The following is a 12,310-nucleotide window of genomic DNA, read 5'->3' as shown; positions in this document are numbered from 1 at the left end:
AAAATGACTAGACAAGGCATCACATGAACAAGTAAAGACAGCTACACTGAGAACCATGTAGGAACTGATGTATATAAGAGGATGCACCTGTATCAACATCCTATAGTTATGCAATGTAATATATTTAACATGCATGTTTTTAGAAACACATCATTCGAAAGGGGGGATTATTATGAAATCCAACAGACAACTTGAAAGAGCACCTATCAAAAGAGTTGTTTTCCTCTTTTCTAGAACATGAAAAATACAATGCACTTTTCTTGTTATTTTCCTTTTATTGTTCTTTCTCCAGTTGCACAGATGCACAAATTCACCTTAAAGAGAGCAACCTCGTCTGTGCCTCATCTCGTTGCGCGCATCACAGGTTTTTTGTAAAATTTAATTTGTTTTTGTTCTTTAGAAACAGGCAAGTCCAAAATTACTTCATATTTTTTGAATTGTTACCTGAGAGATGGACTTGCCTAGCAAGATATGGACACGCCCTTGTCCTGCGCATGTCTCTTCAGATCGATCTCCAATGCACTCTTGTTTTGCATGCATATGTAGCTAATCCTTTTGTAATTTTTAAGAGCTCCAACTCCAATGCACTCTTGTTTTGCAAAAAATTTTGCTATTCCTTTTATGATCTTTAAAGGGAACTGATATATTCACCCTCTTTTCTTCCCCAGTCCACGCTCTCGTAGTGTAAAAAGAGGAGTCATAAATACACTAGAGGGGGTGGCCTTAGGAAGAAAAGAGGGCGACGATATCCACTTCCCTCTTTAAATTGTTCTTACTGGGATTTGCTAGCGTCCATCACAGAAAGCATTTCGCGAATGGTCTGTTGCATGTGAGAGCAGCCACCTCGTGAAGGAAAACAAAATCTGCTGGAAAGTGAGCCTGTACTGCGGCTGCTCTCACATGCAACAGACCATCTGCGGAATGCCTTGTGTGATAGATGCTAGCAAATCCCTTGGAATTCTATTGCACTATTATGGGGATGTTTCCATAATATCCAGCAGAACGGTTTGCAGGCCCCATTCTATTGATTTTAGATTGAAAAGTCACTCTCACCAAGATGATTAAAGACGACCGTTTCATGTTTAAATCCCCAACCAAAATATTGACGGTTAAAGAGAGAAAATCTTGAGTAGAGAGTGAAATTTCTATTTAAAATTTAAGATCAATTTAAGACAAAATCTGCTCAAAAGTGAGCTCCTATGCCTGTTCTCCCAATTCAAAAACAATTCTGAAAACATTTACAATAGTGAAAGGATATTACAAGTGGGCCCATTTGTTCTCCCTATTCATATATGGCCTTGCTATGGATGGGCCATATATCAAAATCCACTCCTATCGAACGATTCGAACCCTTCGATTTGTGGCCGTGAATATAGAATGTTGCTCCTTTGTCATCTAACCGTTCATTCAACAGATTTAGATCGGAGGGCTCGAATCCTTCAACGGGAATGGATTTTGATGTGTGGCTCATCCATAGCAAGTCCTAAGTCCTAACAGATGAAGGGTTTGGATCATACTACAAGTGGGCCCCACTTTTACTATCGGCTAATATTGTTCCTTTGAAAAGTATGCACATATATCATGTAACGTCCCTATGCACAGACAGTTTGTATTGTTCCCCAAAAGTGCAGATCTTTGAGCCTTAGCACATAAAAAATGAAGCATATAGGATGAAAGATTTTGGCATATCATACTATATTTGGCATATCATACATATAGACTATATTTGGCTACCAAGAATTTATTTTCCATGGAATATTAGCTTACCCAATGGTGAGGGAGAGCGAGAGAGGAAGAAACCTCAGAGGGATTGAGTGAGGAGAGGTGAGAAAAGGCTGAAAAACAAGGGAAAAACATACAAGTTATTTTTTCTATATTTTTTAGCCAGTTCTCAGATTGTTTTTCAGCCTTTTCTCTCCCTCTCCCAACTTATATATGCTCTCTCAAGTGTCTCCTTCTCCCACCCTCCCATCACTTGAAAAACTAATATTCCATGGAAAAAAATTCATGATTACCAAACTTGGTCACATGGTAATACAGAAAAACAACAAAAGGCACTTACATGATTAAAGCAAATTCACCCTGAATTAACATAACAAAGCTTATTATTTTAGAGAGAGAGAGAGATAAAATGTGAGAGGGAGAAAGTGAGAAAGAGATAAAGAGACCAAGTGAGTGAGAGAGAGAGAGAGAGAGAGAGAGAGAGAGAGAAATCATGAAATGTGAAAAATATATCCTTCACCATTAGAACATTCAATCTGTTAGCAATTTGTAGGAAAAATGGGGGGAAAAAGAAAAGTTGGTCTCTATTTCTTTTTTTCTTTATTTTCTTTTCCTTCATAAAACTTCACAAATCAAATTGTGGATAAATGAGAAAATTCATCAAATGAGGATGATTTCCTTTTGCCCACAAAAAATTGTAAAACCCCATTAGATCCCCCAGCAACGAGCGTGCATTTCTCCTCCTCAGTTTGCCTCCAACACACACTACTAACGAACCCATGGTCCGACCCGGCCCGACCCAAAGACTCGAACCCTGACAACCAAATGGGCTCACCCCACCTCTTATCATACACAAACACCTCATTGCTCTCGGACCCACATCCAAATAGCCCCCCATTCCTCCATACCGAAAGCCCAACAAAGCTCCGACTATTCACGTGCCCTTTGTACGTGCGAATGGTCCGCCCAGCCTGCATGTCCCATAGTTTCAAACACCCGTCGGTCCCGGCCGACACCATCAAATTCTCGCCGAGAAATCGAACGTAGGTCACCGTTTTCCGGTGACCGGAAAAAACTGACACCGGAACCGACATTTTCCGAATATCAAAAGTGTAGGCCCGTTTGTCCGCGGAGCCCATGGCTAGTAACGACCCATTTAACGGGTCGAACTCCACGCAACAAATGGGACTCCGGTCCGGGGCCGGGCCCAGGCCCGGACGTGCGATTCCAACACATGTGGACCCGCCGCTACGCGGGTCCCACAATTGGGCTGTCCCATCATCGGAGCCAGAGGCTCCGAGCGGGGCTGCCAGTCTGGAGTAATCCATACTCCATACTCGACGGCCACCATGCTCGTCCCGCTCGAAGACGGAAGTACGACGCTCGAGGTCATACTCCGTCACGACTCCGTCATAGTCGCCGGACCCGACGATCCTGCCACCGGAATCCGGTCTCCACCGGAGACTACTAAGCTTTGCCGGGGTGCATATATAGTAGTCAATTGCACTCGCATGATCAAGGAGAGTGGTGGTAGCATTTTCATGTTGTATTAAAGAATTGAGAGTGTAAAACCTGATTTTTCTTGCAATTCCACCTGTGGCTAAAAACTGATCAGAAGGGTCGAATTCAATTATGCCGAGAGTGTCAGTAGCAGCTCCAATAACATTAGAAGAAACAATTGAGGAGAGCTTGAAATCCCATTCACAACGAGCTTTCTCTTCTTCTTCTTTTTCTTTATCTTCATTTTCTTGTTCTTCTTTTCCTTGAATTGTTGGGTGGAATTCTCCTGAAATGTTTTTCATTTCCCATTCATAGAAAATGGTGAGAGATTGGGGTTTGGAGTTTTTAGGTTTGGGACCAATGAGAGGATGCGAATGGATAGAGATGACGACGCTGATAATAAGAGAGTGGGTTTTTTAATTCTCTCTTTGTATTTTTATGTTTTTTTCCCATGTTGTGCAAGTCAACCTGGTTTTGGGTTTAATTTCAGAGATGCCATTAACTGTTAAAGTGATTAGAGTGTGAGGTGACTCATGTGGCCCTAAATTAGGGTGTTTTTCTCGGCCTATACTGTTTGCATCTAGGGAAAAAATTTCCCAAGAAATGAGCTTTCCAGCGTTGGGCTAACTTTTTTATTTTGAATGGAAGAAAATTAATTAACGGAGAGCCGGTCAATACAAAGACAGAAGAAGAAAGAAAGCACAAAGAAACGTCATGAAAAGACTATCGGCAGCATCATTTGCAGATCTTCTAACATGCTAAAAGACTATAGATGAAGACCCCATCCAATCTTTAATCTCATCGAAGAAACGATCAAACCATCATGGATTTCCAGACGATCAAATCATCAAGCATTGGGTTAACTTTTGTGTACAGACCGTAGCACAGCAATGCCTAGTGTTTCATTTTGCCAGTATATGGGCTTTTATAGGGTTATTATGCAGAATTTTTATATGGTGAATGCACATACGTACAAATACACTAAAAAAATACAAAAGGAGCCCACATTATTGGATGATACATCCCGTTTATTTTTTGGCTTCAAATTGAAAAATCTGCGCCCCCAAAATTATCTCCATAGGATGATCCTAACCCACCGATCTGTAGAGGTTTAAACAAATGTCACTATTCATTTTGAATCTTTAGAGATCAGATGAACCTTTACAGATCGGAGAGTTATGATCATCCTATGGAGTTGATTTTGGGGGAACGGATTATTCAAGTATGGGCCCAACAAATGGATGCTTGGGACCATCTAATAATGTGGGCTCCATTACATTTTTTTTTGTACTTGCACCTATGTGCATACACCATATAAAAATACACCATTTAAAAACTCTATTATGTCCATTTCCTAGAAAAAAAAATATGTGCGGCCAGAACTAGAAGTACGCCATGCACCGAAATCCTACCTAATTGGCTGAGATAATAAATGAACAACGACTACATTTATTCGTGGCTCAAAATTATCTGAAGTGAAAGGATTTGAGTGCATGACGTATCCATTGCAAGGCCCAACAGATAAATAAGTTAGGGAAATGATATATTCTCCCCCGGGCCGCCCCCTTGTACGGTAATATTAGACACTAGAGTGGGTGGCCCGGGGAAGAAAAGGGGGTGAATGTATCACTTCCCCTAATTTATTATCGAACATATTGACCGGCCCTACTAATAATTTTGCCCACTTGAATTTTTTTCAATTAAAATATGAGCATGCATCATATAACAATCCATTTTATGAGGGTTTTTACACCATGGATGCACATATTTTGCCAAGGAAAATATTATCCAAACCATTTATTTCTTAGGCCTTTCTATAGAATAGGCCAAGGAGCAAAATCTACACTCATTAGACAATTCTAACCCTCAAATTTGAAAAGGCTTTGTTGCGGAAAATTAGAGGGTTAGAATCGTCCAATGAGTATAGATTTCTCTCCATTGCTCATCCATAGTAGGGCCTAAGAAATGAATGGTTTGGATCATTGATCGAGTTGCTCACTCTGTAATTTTTTTTCCAGCTCATATTTTGCCCTTGGAAAAATAATACATCCATGGAAATGATGTTTTCATAATGGAAAAAGGGAAGAAAGCCATATTAGTCTTTAATTAAAATAGGGGGGTATTTCAGGTATTTCATGTTTTCAAACCATGTTATCAATCAATAAAAGAATGATATGGCCTCTATAAAAAAAAAATTATCCTTTTCCCATTTTTCTGATCTTTAAGAACATATTTATATAAGTGGTGGAGGGATGAAGAAAAGGTGGTGGGTTCTGTGCCTCATTTGAAGGGCGTAGACTGAGTTTGGTGGTGGACTTTCAACTTACGTGGTTCAAGTCAGGCCTATGGCCCTCTGCCCTCACCTTCTCATATCTCATAACTCATAACTCATAACTCATAACTCATTTTATCATTTCACGAGACATATAAGGTCTCTATAAATTCTAGTTGGCCTCTCTTTCTTTTCACATAAATTGGGCATAAAATACCATTTTTTTGTTTATTTGGGCCTAAAACAAAAGAGGAATGCTAAACTCACAAGAGCCTTCCCAAAAAAGAGAACAAGGGCTCTCCCATTGGTCAATTTCCACTTATGCCAGTTATGATTGTAATTTTCTGTGCCATCATAAATGGAAATTGACCCATGGAAGAGCCCTTGTAACCTTTTTTTTAATTGTTTGCAAGGGCTTCTATAAGTCTAGCATTCCTCAAAACAAAATCTATGCCCATTTAAAAAGGAAATGATATCAGCACAACCATTTTTTAATGATTGCACCGCCTCGTCTCGTCTTGTCTCGGCGACACTTACTTTAAAATTCTACAGATAGAAGGTTTAGGATCATTCTATTGAAATAATTTTTGGGGCAAAACCAATTTAAGTCGGACCCAACAAATGATAATCCAGTATTGCAGCCACATAATAGGTTTGATAATCGGGATTTTTGCTGATTAGTCCCTACTTTGCGAAATAATTGCTTAACAGTCTCTAAGAAAAGTATATTATCCTAACAGTTCTACTTTTAAAAAAGAGGCCAACTTTTTTTCTATAGACTATTCTCCCTGACGTGACTCTCATATATAGTGGATGGCTACGATATGAAGTTCTAGCTGAATAGACGATCTCAATGCTAGTTTATTCAAAAGAGGCCAACTATTCACATTCAACTAGAAACAGTCAAATGATCTAGTCCTTAGTTCATCTAACTCATGTATGGTGAGGAATGACCCACCTACAATGGATCCCACCTATAATAATTTGTTACAACCACTCTCTAAATGTCACATACACCGAATATTAGGGCAGGCCACCAATATGAATGATCGAGTTTCGGTTAGAGTATCCTTCCACGACCTATCGATCAAATGATCGGATCGTTCAGATAGCCCAAGGATGACCGAATTACAATCATTGTACAAAGGAGATTCAGCGGGACTACCAACTTTGGTAGTCTCACCTACTACATAACTCATGTGAAGCCCCATTGTAGTCGAATTGACCCGGTCATTAACTAGGTCGGGACTGAGTCAGCCGAATTATTCAGGCAACTACTGGGTCAAACAGCTTGGTCAAGAAGGTGAGGCCAAATTTTGCTCATTTTATAATTTCATAATAGATTTTCAAATGGGATTTTTGACGAAAATATTGGAAGATATACAATTTTCTCCGATTTCCTTTTTTTTTTTTCAGAAATTATTGAAAGGGAAATCCAGAATGGGCTAAAATGGAGGTTATGGGGTAAATTTGTCATTTTAAAATTTTTAACGGAGTAAATTAACTTATGTTAGTTTTAAGGACCTTTTAGCAATTAATTTTTAAAAGTAGGAATATTAGGTCAAGGCGGCAAACGGGCCGTGCCATGCCGGTACGGCAAGAAATTTTGCAGCCCACACCGCCCCGGGCCCAGCACGGCACCCCAAAAGTCCAACTGCAAACCTACTAGACCGAGGAATTTTTCCACAATTATTCTTCTATAGATTTTTTTTTTTTTTTTTTTTTTTTCCCTATATCCAAACACCCCAATTTTGAGTAAAACTAAATTCTCCTCAAGTACTCAAAATATTTTCAATATCGTCATCAATGAGTAGACAAAAATAAATCGCGACTGTTGAATCATGTGAGTAGACAGATCGTGTGCGCCCCATAAAATCTGTTATACCTACCTAAAAATCCTTTATAAAATATGCTAAATATAGTCATGGATATGGGGGTCCATTTGAAAGCAATAAATTTCTTTGATTTCGATGGGCATTCACAAACCTGATTCATGAAAAAAGTATGGTGATAACTATAGGCACACGTATTTGATGATCGATGATCGTGACCATTCATGTCGTGGGCCATATATCGTATACAAACCGGAGATCCCCAAATTCAAGATCGGAGCATTCAAACAATCAATGTCTTAGATTAAATCTATTTGTATGCCTTTTTCATCATCCTTGATCAAGGTTTAGGATCATACGATGATGATGAAAAAGGGCAATGGCCAAACTTGTGTTGATTGGAAAGATTCATACTTGATCGTAACCCTCGGATAAATAGAAAATGACAGTATAAAACCTCTAAAAATCGAACGGTTAGGATCATCCAATGGAGAAGACTTTCAATGCACAACTTATCCGCGATCGGAGTCAAAAAATGAACGGGCTAGATCATATAAATAGTGGAACCCGCATTAATTTTTTTGTTTGAACTTCTATTACAATAAAATACATGCCCAAATTGCCCACCTATCATATACAATTTCAAAACAAAGCATTAAAGGTAGGAGTCATTCTATGATGAACGGCCGAAAAGTATAGTGGGGAGATCTAAACCATTCATTTGTTGGTCCCCATCCTAGACAGGTCATGCCCCATAAATCTTCTCCACAAGATGATCCTAACACTTCGATGGTAAAATAGAATGTAGGCTATAGAAACTTCCACAAATCAGAGGATTTTGGTAGTTAGGAAAAATATATTAGTTTAGAAAAAGAGAAAACGGTTCCTACACATATGTGTAGAGAGTTCTCTACACACCAGCTTAAAATACAGTGGGGGCCCGCATTGTTTGGGTGATCGAAGCCATCCATTTTAAAGGCCCTCACATAGATAGGGTGTCTACAAAAAATCAGATCCATAGGATCATCCCAACCCTACGATTTGTGGAGGTAAAATGGATGTCTTTAAACCTTCACAAATTAGTCCATTTTTTGCCTCCACAGTTAGAATGGTTAGGATGATCCTATAGATCTGATTTTTTGTGGACACCCTATCTATGAGAGGGCCTTAAAAATGAATGGTTTGGATCACCCAAATAATGTGGCCCCCGCTGCATTTTAAGCTAGTGTGTAGATAACTTATCTACACGTGTGTAGGAACCGTTCTCTCTTAGAAAAAGAGATTCTAATAATGTATTTGTAGAAAATTGGGAAAAACACATATGGTTGGAGATTATGATGGGTGCTACACCCTCCCTCAACGTCAAGTCTCTATCTTCATAGCTAAGTTGGATGAAGCCACCATACAAGTTTTGCTACGTTGCTACTCTTGTCCACCATACATATGGTGCATATGTGTGGCGATCAGGGCCGTTGATCTAACTGATGATCACACCTGTTTAATACTTGCGAAATGTACTTAGAACGGAGATCTCGTCTGCTCAATAAATCCGTATAAAATAATTTTGAAAAGAATTTTTTTTCTTAAAAGCAGAATCATGCATAAAATCAATTTTCCTATCAATGGTAAAAGGCATTTTTGGCGAAACGCTAGCTAAAAAAAAGGGAAATGATAAATGCGCCCCTTTCATCACTTGGGACAACCAGCAGCAGCAATGTATCGATGACTGAAGAGGGGCTAACGTAGTTTACGTAAGAAGGATTCAGCGGATTTGATTGCCACGTACACTGCAGTTGGGTGTCCCATGTGATCAAAAGTGGCACATTTATCTTTTCCCCCAAAAAAAAAAAAATGACTTTCTTGTAAGCAAAAGGTGCGCGTGAGTGTGTGTATATTTGAAATGGCTTTCCGCGAAATTGGCTAGCAAATCTCCAAACAAAATGGCCGAATTGCTAGGATCACCGATTTGGTGCGGAATCACCATGTTAGGTTGGTGGAGATCAATGACCTTGATCAGCACATGTTGTTTAAGTGACAAAAAAAAATCTAAAAAGTAGGCAGATAGGATCTGTCTAATTTATCTCTCCTGGGAGTGAATGATATGATTCGGTTAAATCTGTCTAATTTCCACTTGTGTTACCATTAGTCGTTTATATTTCCAGAAAGTCTCTAAAATACTATACTGAACATTTGCTAATAAAATTGTAAATCATAGAAGGTAACGTCGTAACAAAACTTCACCAAACTCTACTTCTCGCTAGAATATGAATCTACGCAGAAGGTTTCAAAATTTCGATATTCTTTATAATTTTTCGCCAACTATCGTTCCAACCATGGCTCTCAATCTCTTATATCACTTTGATGCAAATAAAAAAATTGCCGGTCCTTCTCTTACCTCCAATGCAACCATAATTGAAACAGTAAACACCACAAACCCAATAGCACGTCGGTCCTAGTGATCTGCCTTCACTTGCCACACTTTCGGGCTCTCTTCTCCTCTTCGCTTTGCATGAGGTTAGGGTTGGAAATGAACCGAGCCGGCTCGCGAACATGTTTGGGTTCGGCTCGTTAAAAGCTTGGCTCTGGCTTGTTCGTTTACTAAACGAGCCGAACTTGAGCTTTATATAGTTCGGCTCGGAAAAGCTTGCGAGCCTTTTAGGCTCGGTTCATAAACGAGCCGAACCGAGCTTTAAAGCTTGGATTATGTTTGATTTTTATATATAAAATAAAAGAATGTGGGTTGTTTATCACAAATGAAAGTTTGGTCGAGTGGTTAAGGCGTTGAATTTAGAGGGGACTTAGGTCTAAATCCCACATATGTATGTTTTTATCATTCTTGAGACGAGCCGAGCTTAAGCTCGGTTCGTTCCACTTAACGAGCCGAGCCCGAGCCGAGCTTTCTCAAATATTTCACGAGCCGAGCTGAGCCGAACCGAGCTTTTTCAAAAATCTAAACGAGCCGAGCCGAACACGAGCCTTCATAAAAACTAAATGAGCCGAGCCCGAACACCCCAAAGCTCGGCTCGGCTTGGCTCATTTGCAGCCCTACATGAGGTAGGATAATAATGTACTAATGTCTTCTTAGCCTAAGTCTCTCCATCTCTCTCTCTCATAATTTTAAAACTATCATGTGTCAACAAGAACTCCCCCGAGTCGATTCCTTTTTACCTGGGGCACGTTCTTGTCTGAGTTGCTTTTTTGTTCCACAAAGTCAATCAAAACTCCTATGTTTCTCTTGAGCATTAAACCATGTCAACCGGTACTTGACCGTGTTATGCCAAGCCTGCTAGGATTAGATCTGGTCACGTTCTGACCTGCATTTTGAAATATTGTTCTCTCTCACTCCAACTAAGAAGTACAAAAGAGAACTCCCACTAATTTTAAATGGTTCCAATCTTTAAAGTACAAAATCATGTCAATCTTTTAACCATTTTATCATATGAAAACACGCTGGGAAAATGCTAAAAGAAAAGCATTGCATTTTTGCTTTGTGTTTGTGGTAAAACTATATCAGGGAGGAAATGCCGTTGAGAACACCTTGATTTGATGATCTTAAGCCCTTAATCCATCAAGCCTAATATAGGGTTTGGCCAGAGAAAAACTAAACCATTAATTCCTGTAGTCCATTATCTTACACATAGATTTTATATTAATTCCTGTAATGCCGTTGAGATCCAGATTTTATATCGAACCCAACTAGTGTTAGGAGTAGACTTAGTCAATTTGAGCCGGGCAGATCCTTTCACCTTCTTCATGAAAATTTTCTAAAAGATTCATTTCGCCGACCCCAACTAGTTTGGGACAAAGGCTTAGTTTTTTTTTTTTTTTTGATTGCCAAGTTGGGGTTAGGTAGGACCCCCACCAGATATATTAAAAACAGAAATGAGAGTTACAAGGGGGCCCGCAAGGGCAGCATAAACACAAAAGGAGAACCAACAAAAGAGAACGAAGAACAGGCCTGGGGGAACTGTCATAGGCGCAGATATTGGGATCATTTTCCATCTTCATCAATAATGTTGGAAAGCTCATAAGTGAATCTCGAACCGGGCACATTCCAACCTTTTATAGGACAATTCCTCTTTGAGAGGTAATCAGCAGCAGAGTTTGCCTCCCTCCAGATGTGGGTTATCTTGTGATGGATGAAAGCACATAGAGCAAATTTAATTCTTCAGATTCTCATTGTCTGTCTCCATGGGATCGCCGAGGAACCATTTAAGATATCAACGGCGAACTTGGAATCAGATTCCACCCAGATATTTCTTGCAGAGAGAGTAGAAGCCAGTTGAATACCTTTTTCAATAGCATAGAGTTCAAGCTCGAAGATTTCTTCTTCGTTCACATTTTGCGAGAAAAGAGAAATGCAGGTGCCTGAATTGTCTCGAATCAACCCACCGATACCTCCTCCATCATCATCCAGAGAAGCATCCACATTAATTTTTAGTTCATCAAGACTGGGGGCTTAGTTGAGTTGAGTTGAGTTGAGTTGAGTATAAGCTAAAATCTGGATCTTACATTTTCAGGATTGTAAATTTGAGGTTTTGGTTTATAAAATCCTGGCTTTAGATTGTAAAATCAAATCATGGATTATAAAATCCTTGTATCCAAATGGCCCCACAAGGTGCTCATTTTGGACAGGACCAAGATCTTGAACTATATTATCTACAAGACCAACGATCTAGATTTTCACATACATGCCCTCCTGTGAGACCCAAAAATTGCCTTTATACCATTGATCGAAAGGAAGAGAAGATAGAGGCAACATAAATATATATATATATATATATATATATATATATATATATATTTTTTTTTTTTTTTATTTTTATTTTTATTTTTTGATGAGTAAGCAGGGGTTAGGCAGGACCCCAACCAGCCATTAAGAAAGAGAAAAAGTTACAGCTAAGGGGGCTGAAACGCCAACCAAAAGGGAACAAGCTCCCAACAACAGAAAATCCAAAAAACAGACTTACAAAGCATGGAGGAA

The 12,310-nt window shown here is 39.3% G+C and overlaps 1 protein-coding gene across 1 annotated transcript; it reads right to left on the bottom strand.

Moving 5' to 3' along the window:
- Nucleotides 1-2,213: 2,213 nt before the first annotated feature.
- LOC143882213 (WD repeat-containing protein RUP2-like) lies at nucleotides 2,214-3,718 on the bottom strand. Its single transcript, XM_077385689.1, has one exon. The coding sequence runs from the start codon at nucleotides 3,522-3,524 to the stop codon at nucleotides 2,355-2,357; it is 1,170 nt and encodes a 389-aa protein (XP_077241804.1). The 5' UTR covers nucleotides 3,525-3,718; the 3' UTR covers nucleotides 2,214-2,354.
- Between the last annotated feature and the right edge of the window lie 8,592 nt (nucleotides 3,719-12,310).

Source organism: Tasmannia lanceolata, unplaced genomic scaffold (genome assembly GCF_043159265.1).
Source record: "Tasmannia lanceolata isolate RefF3 unplaced genomic scaffold, GAP_Taslan_0.1 ptg000007l, whole genome shotgun sequence".
Taxonomy (NCBI): domain Eukaryota; kingdom Viridiplantae; phylum Streptophyta; class Magnoliopsida; order Canellales; family Winteraceae; genus Tasmannia; species Tasmannia lanceolata.
This window is presented reverse-complemented; position numbering and strand designations above follow the sequence as displayed.

Bases quoted from the DNA above. Each gene is read 5' to 3' on its own strand.
- LOC143882213 (XM_077385689.1), bottom strand. From the start codon at position 3,524: ATGAAAAACATTTCAGGAGAATTCCACCCAACAATTCAAGGAAAAGAA.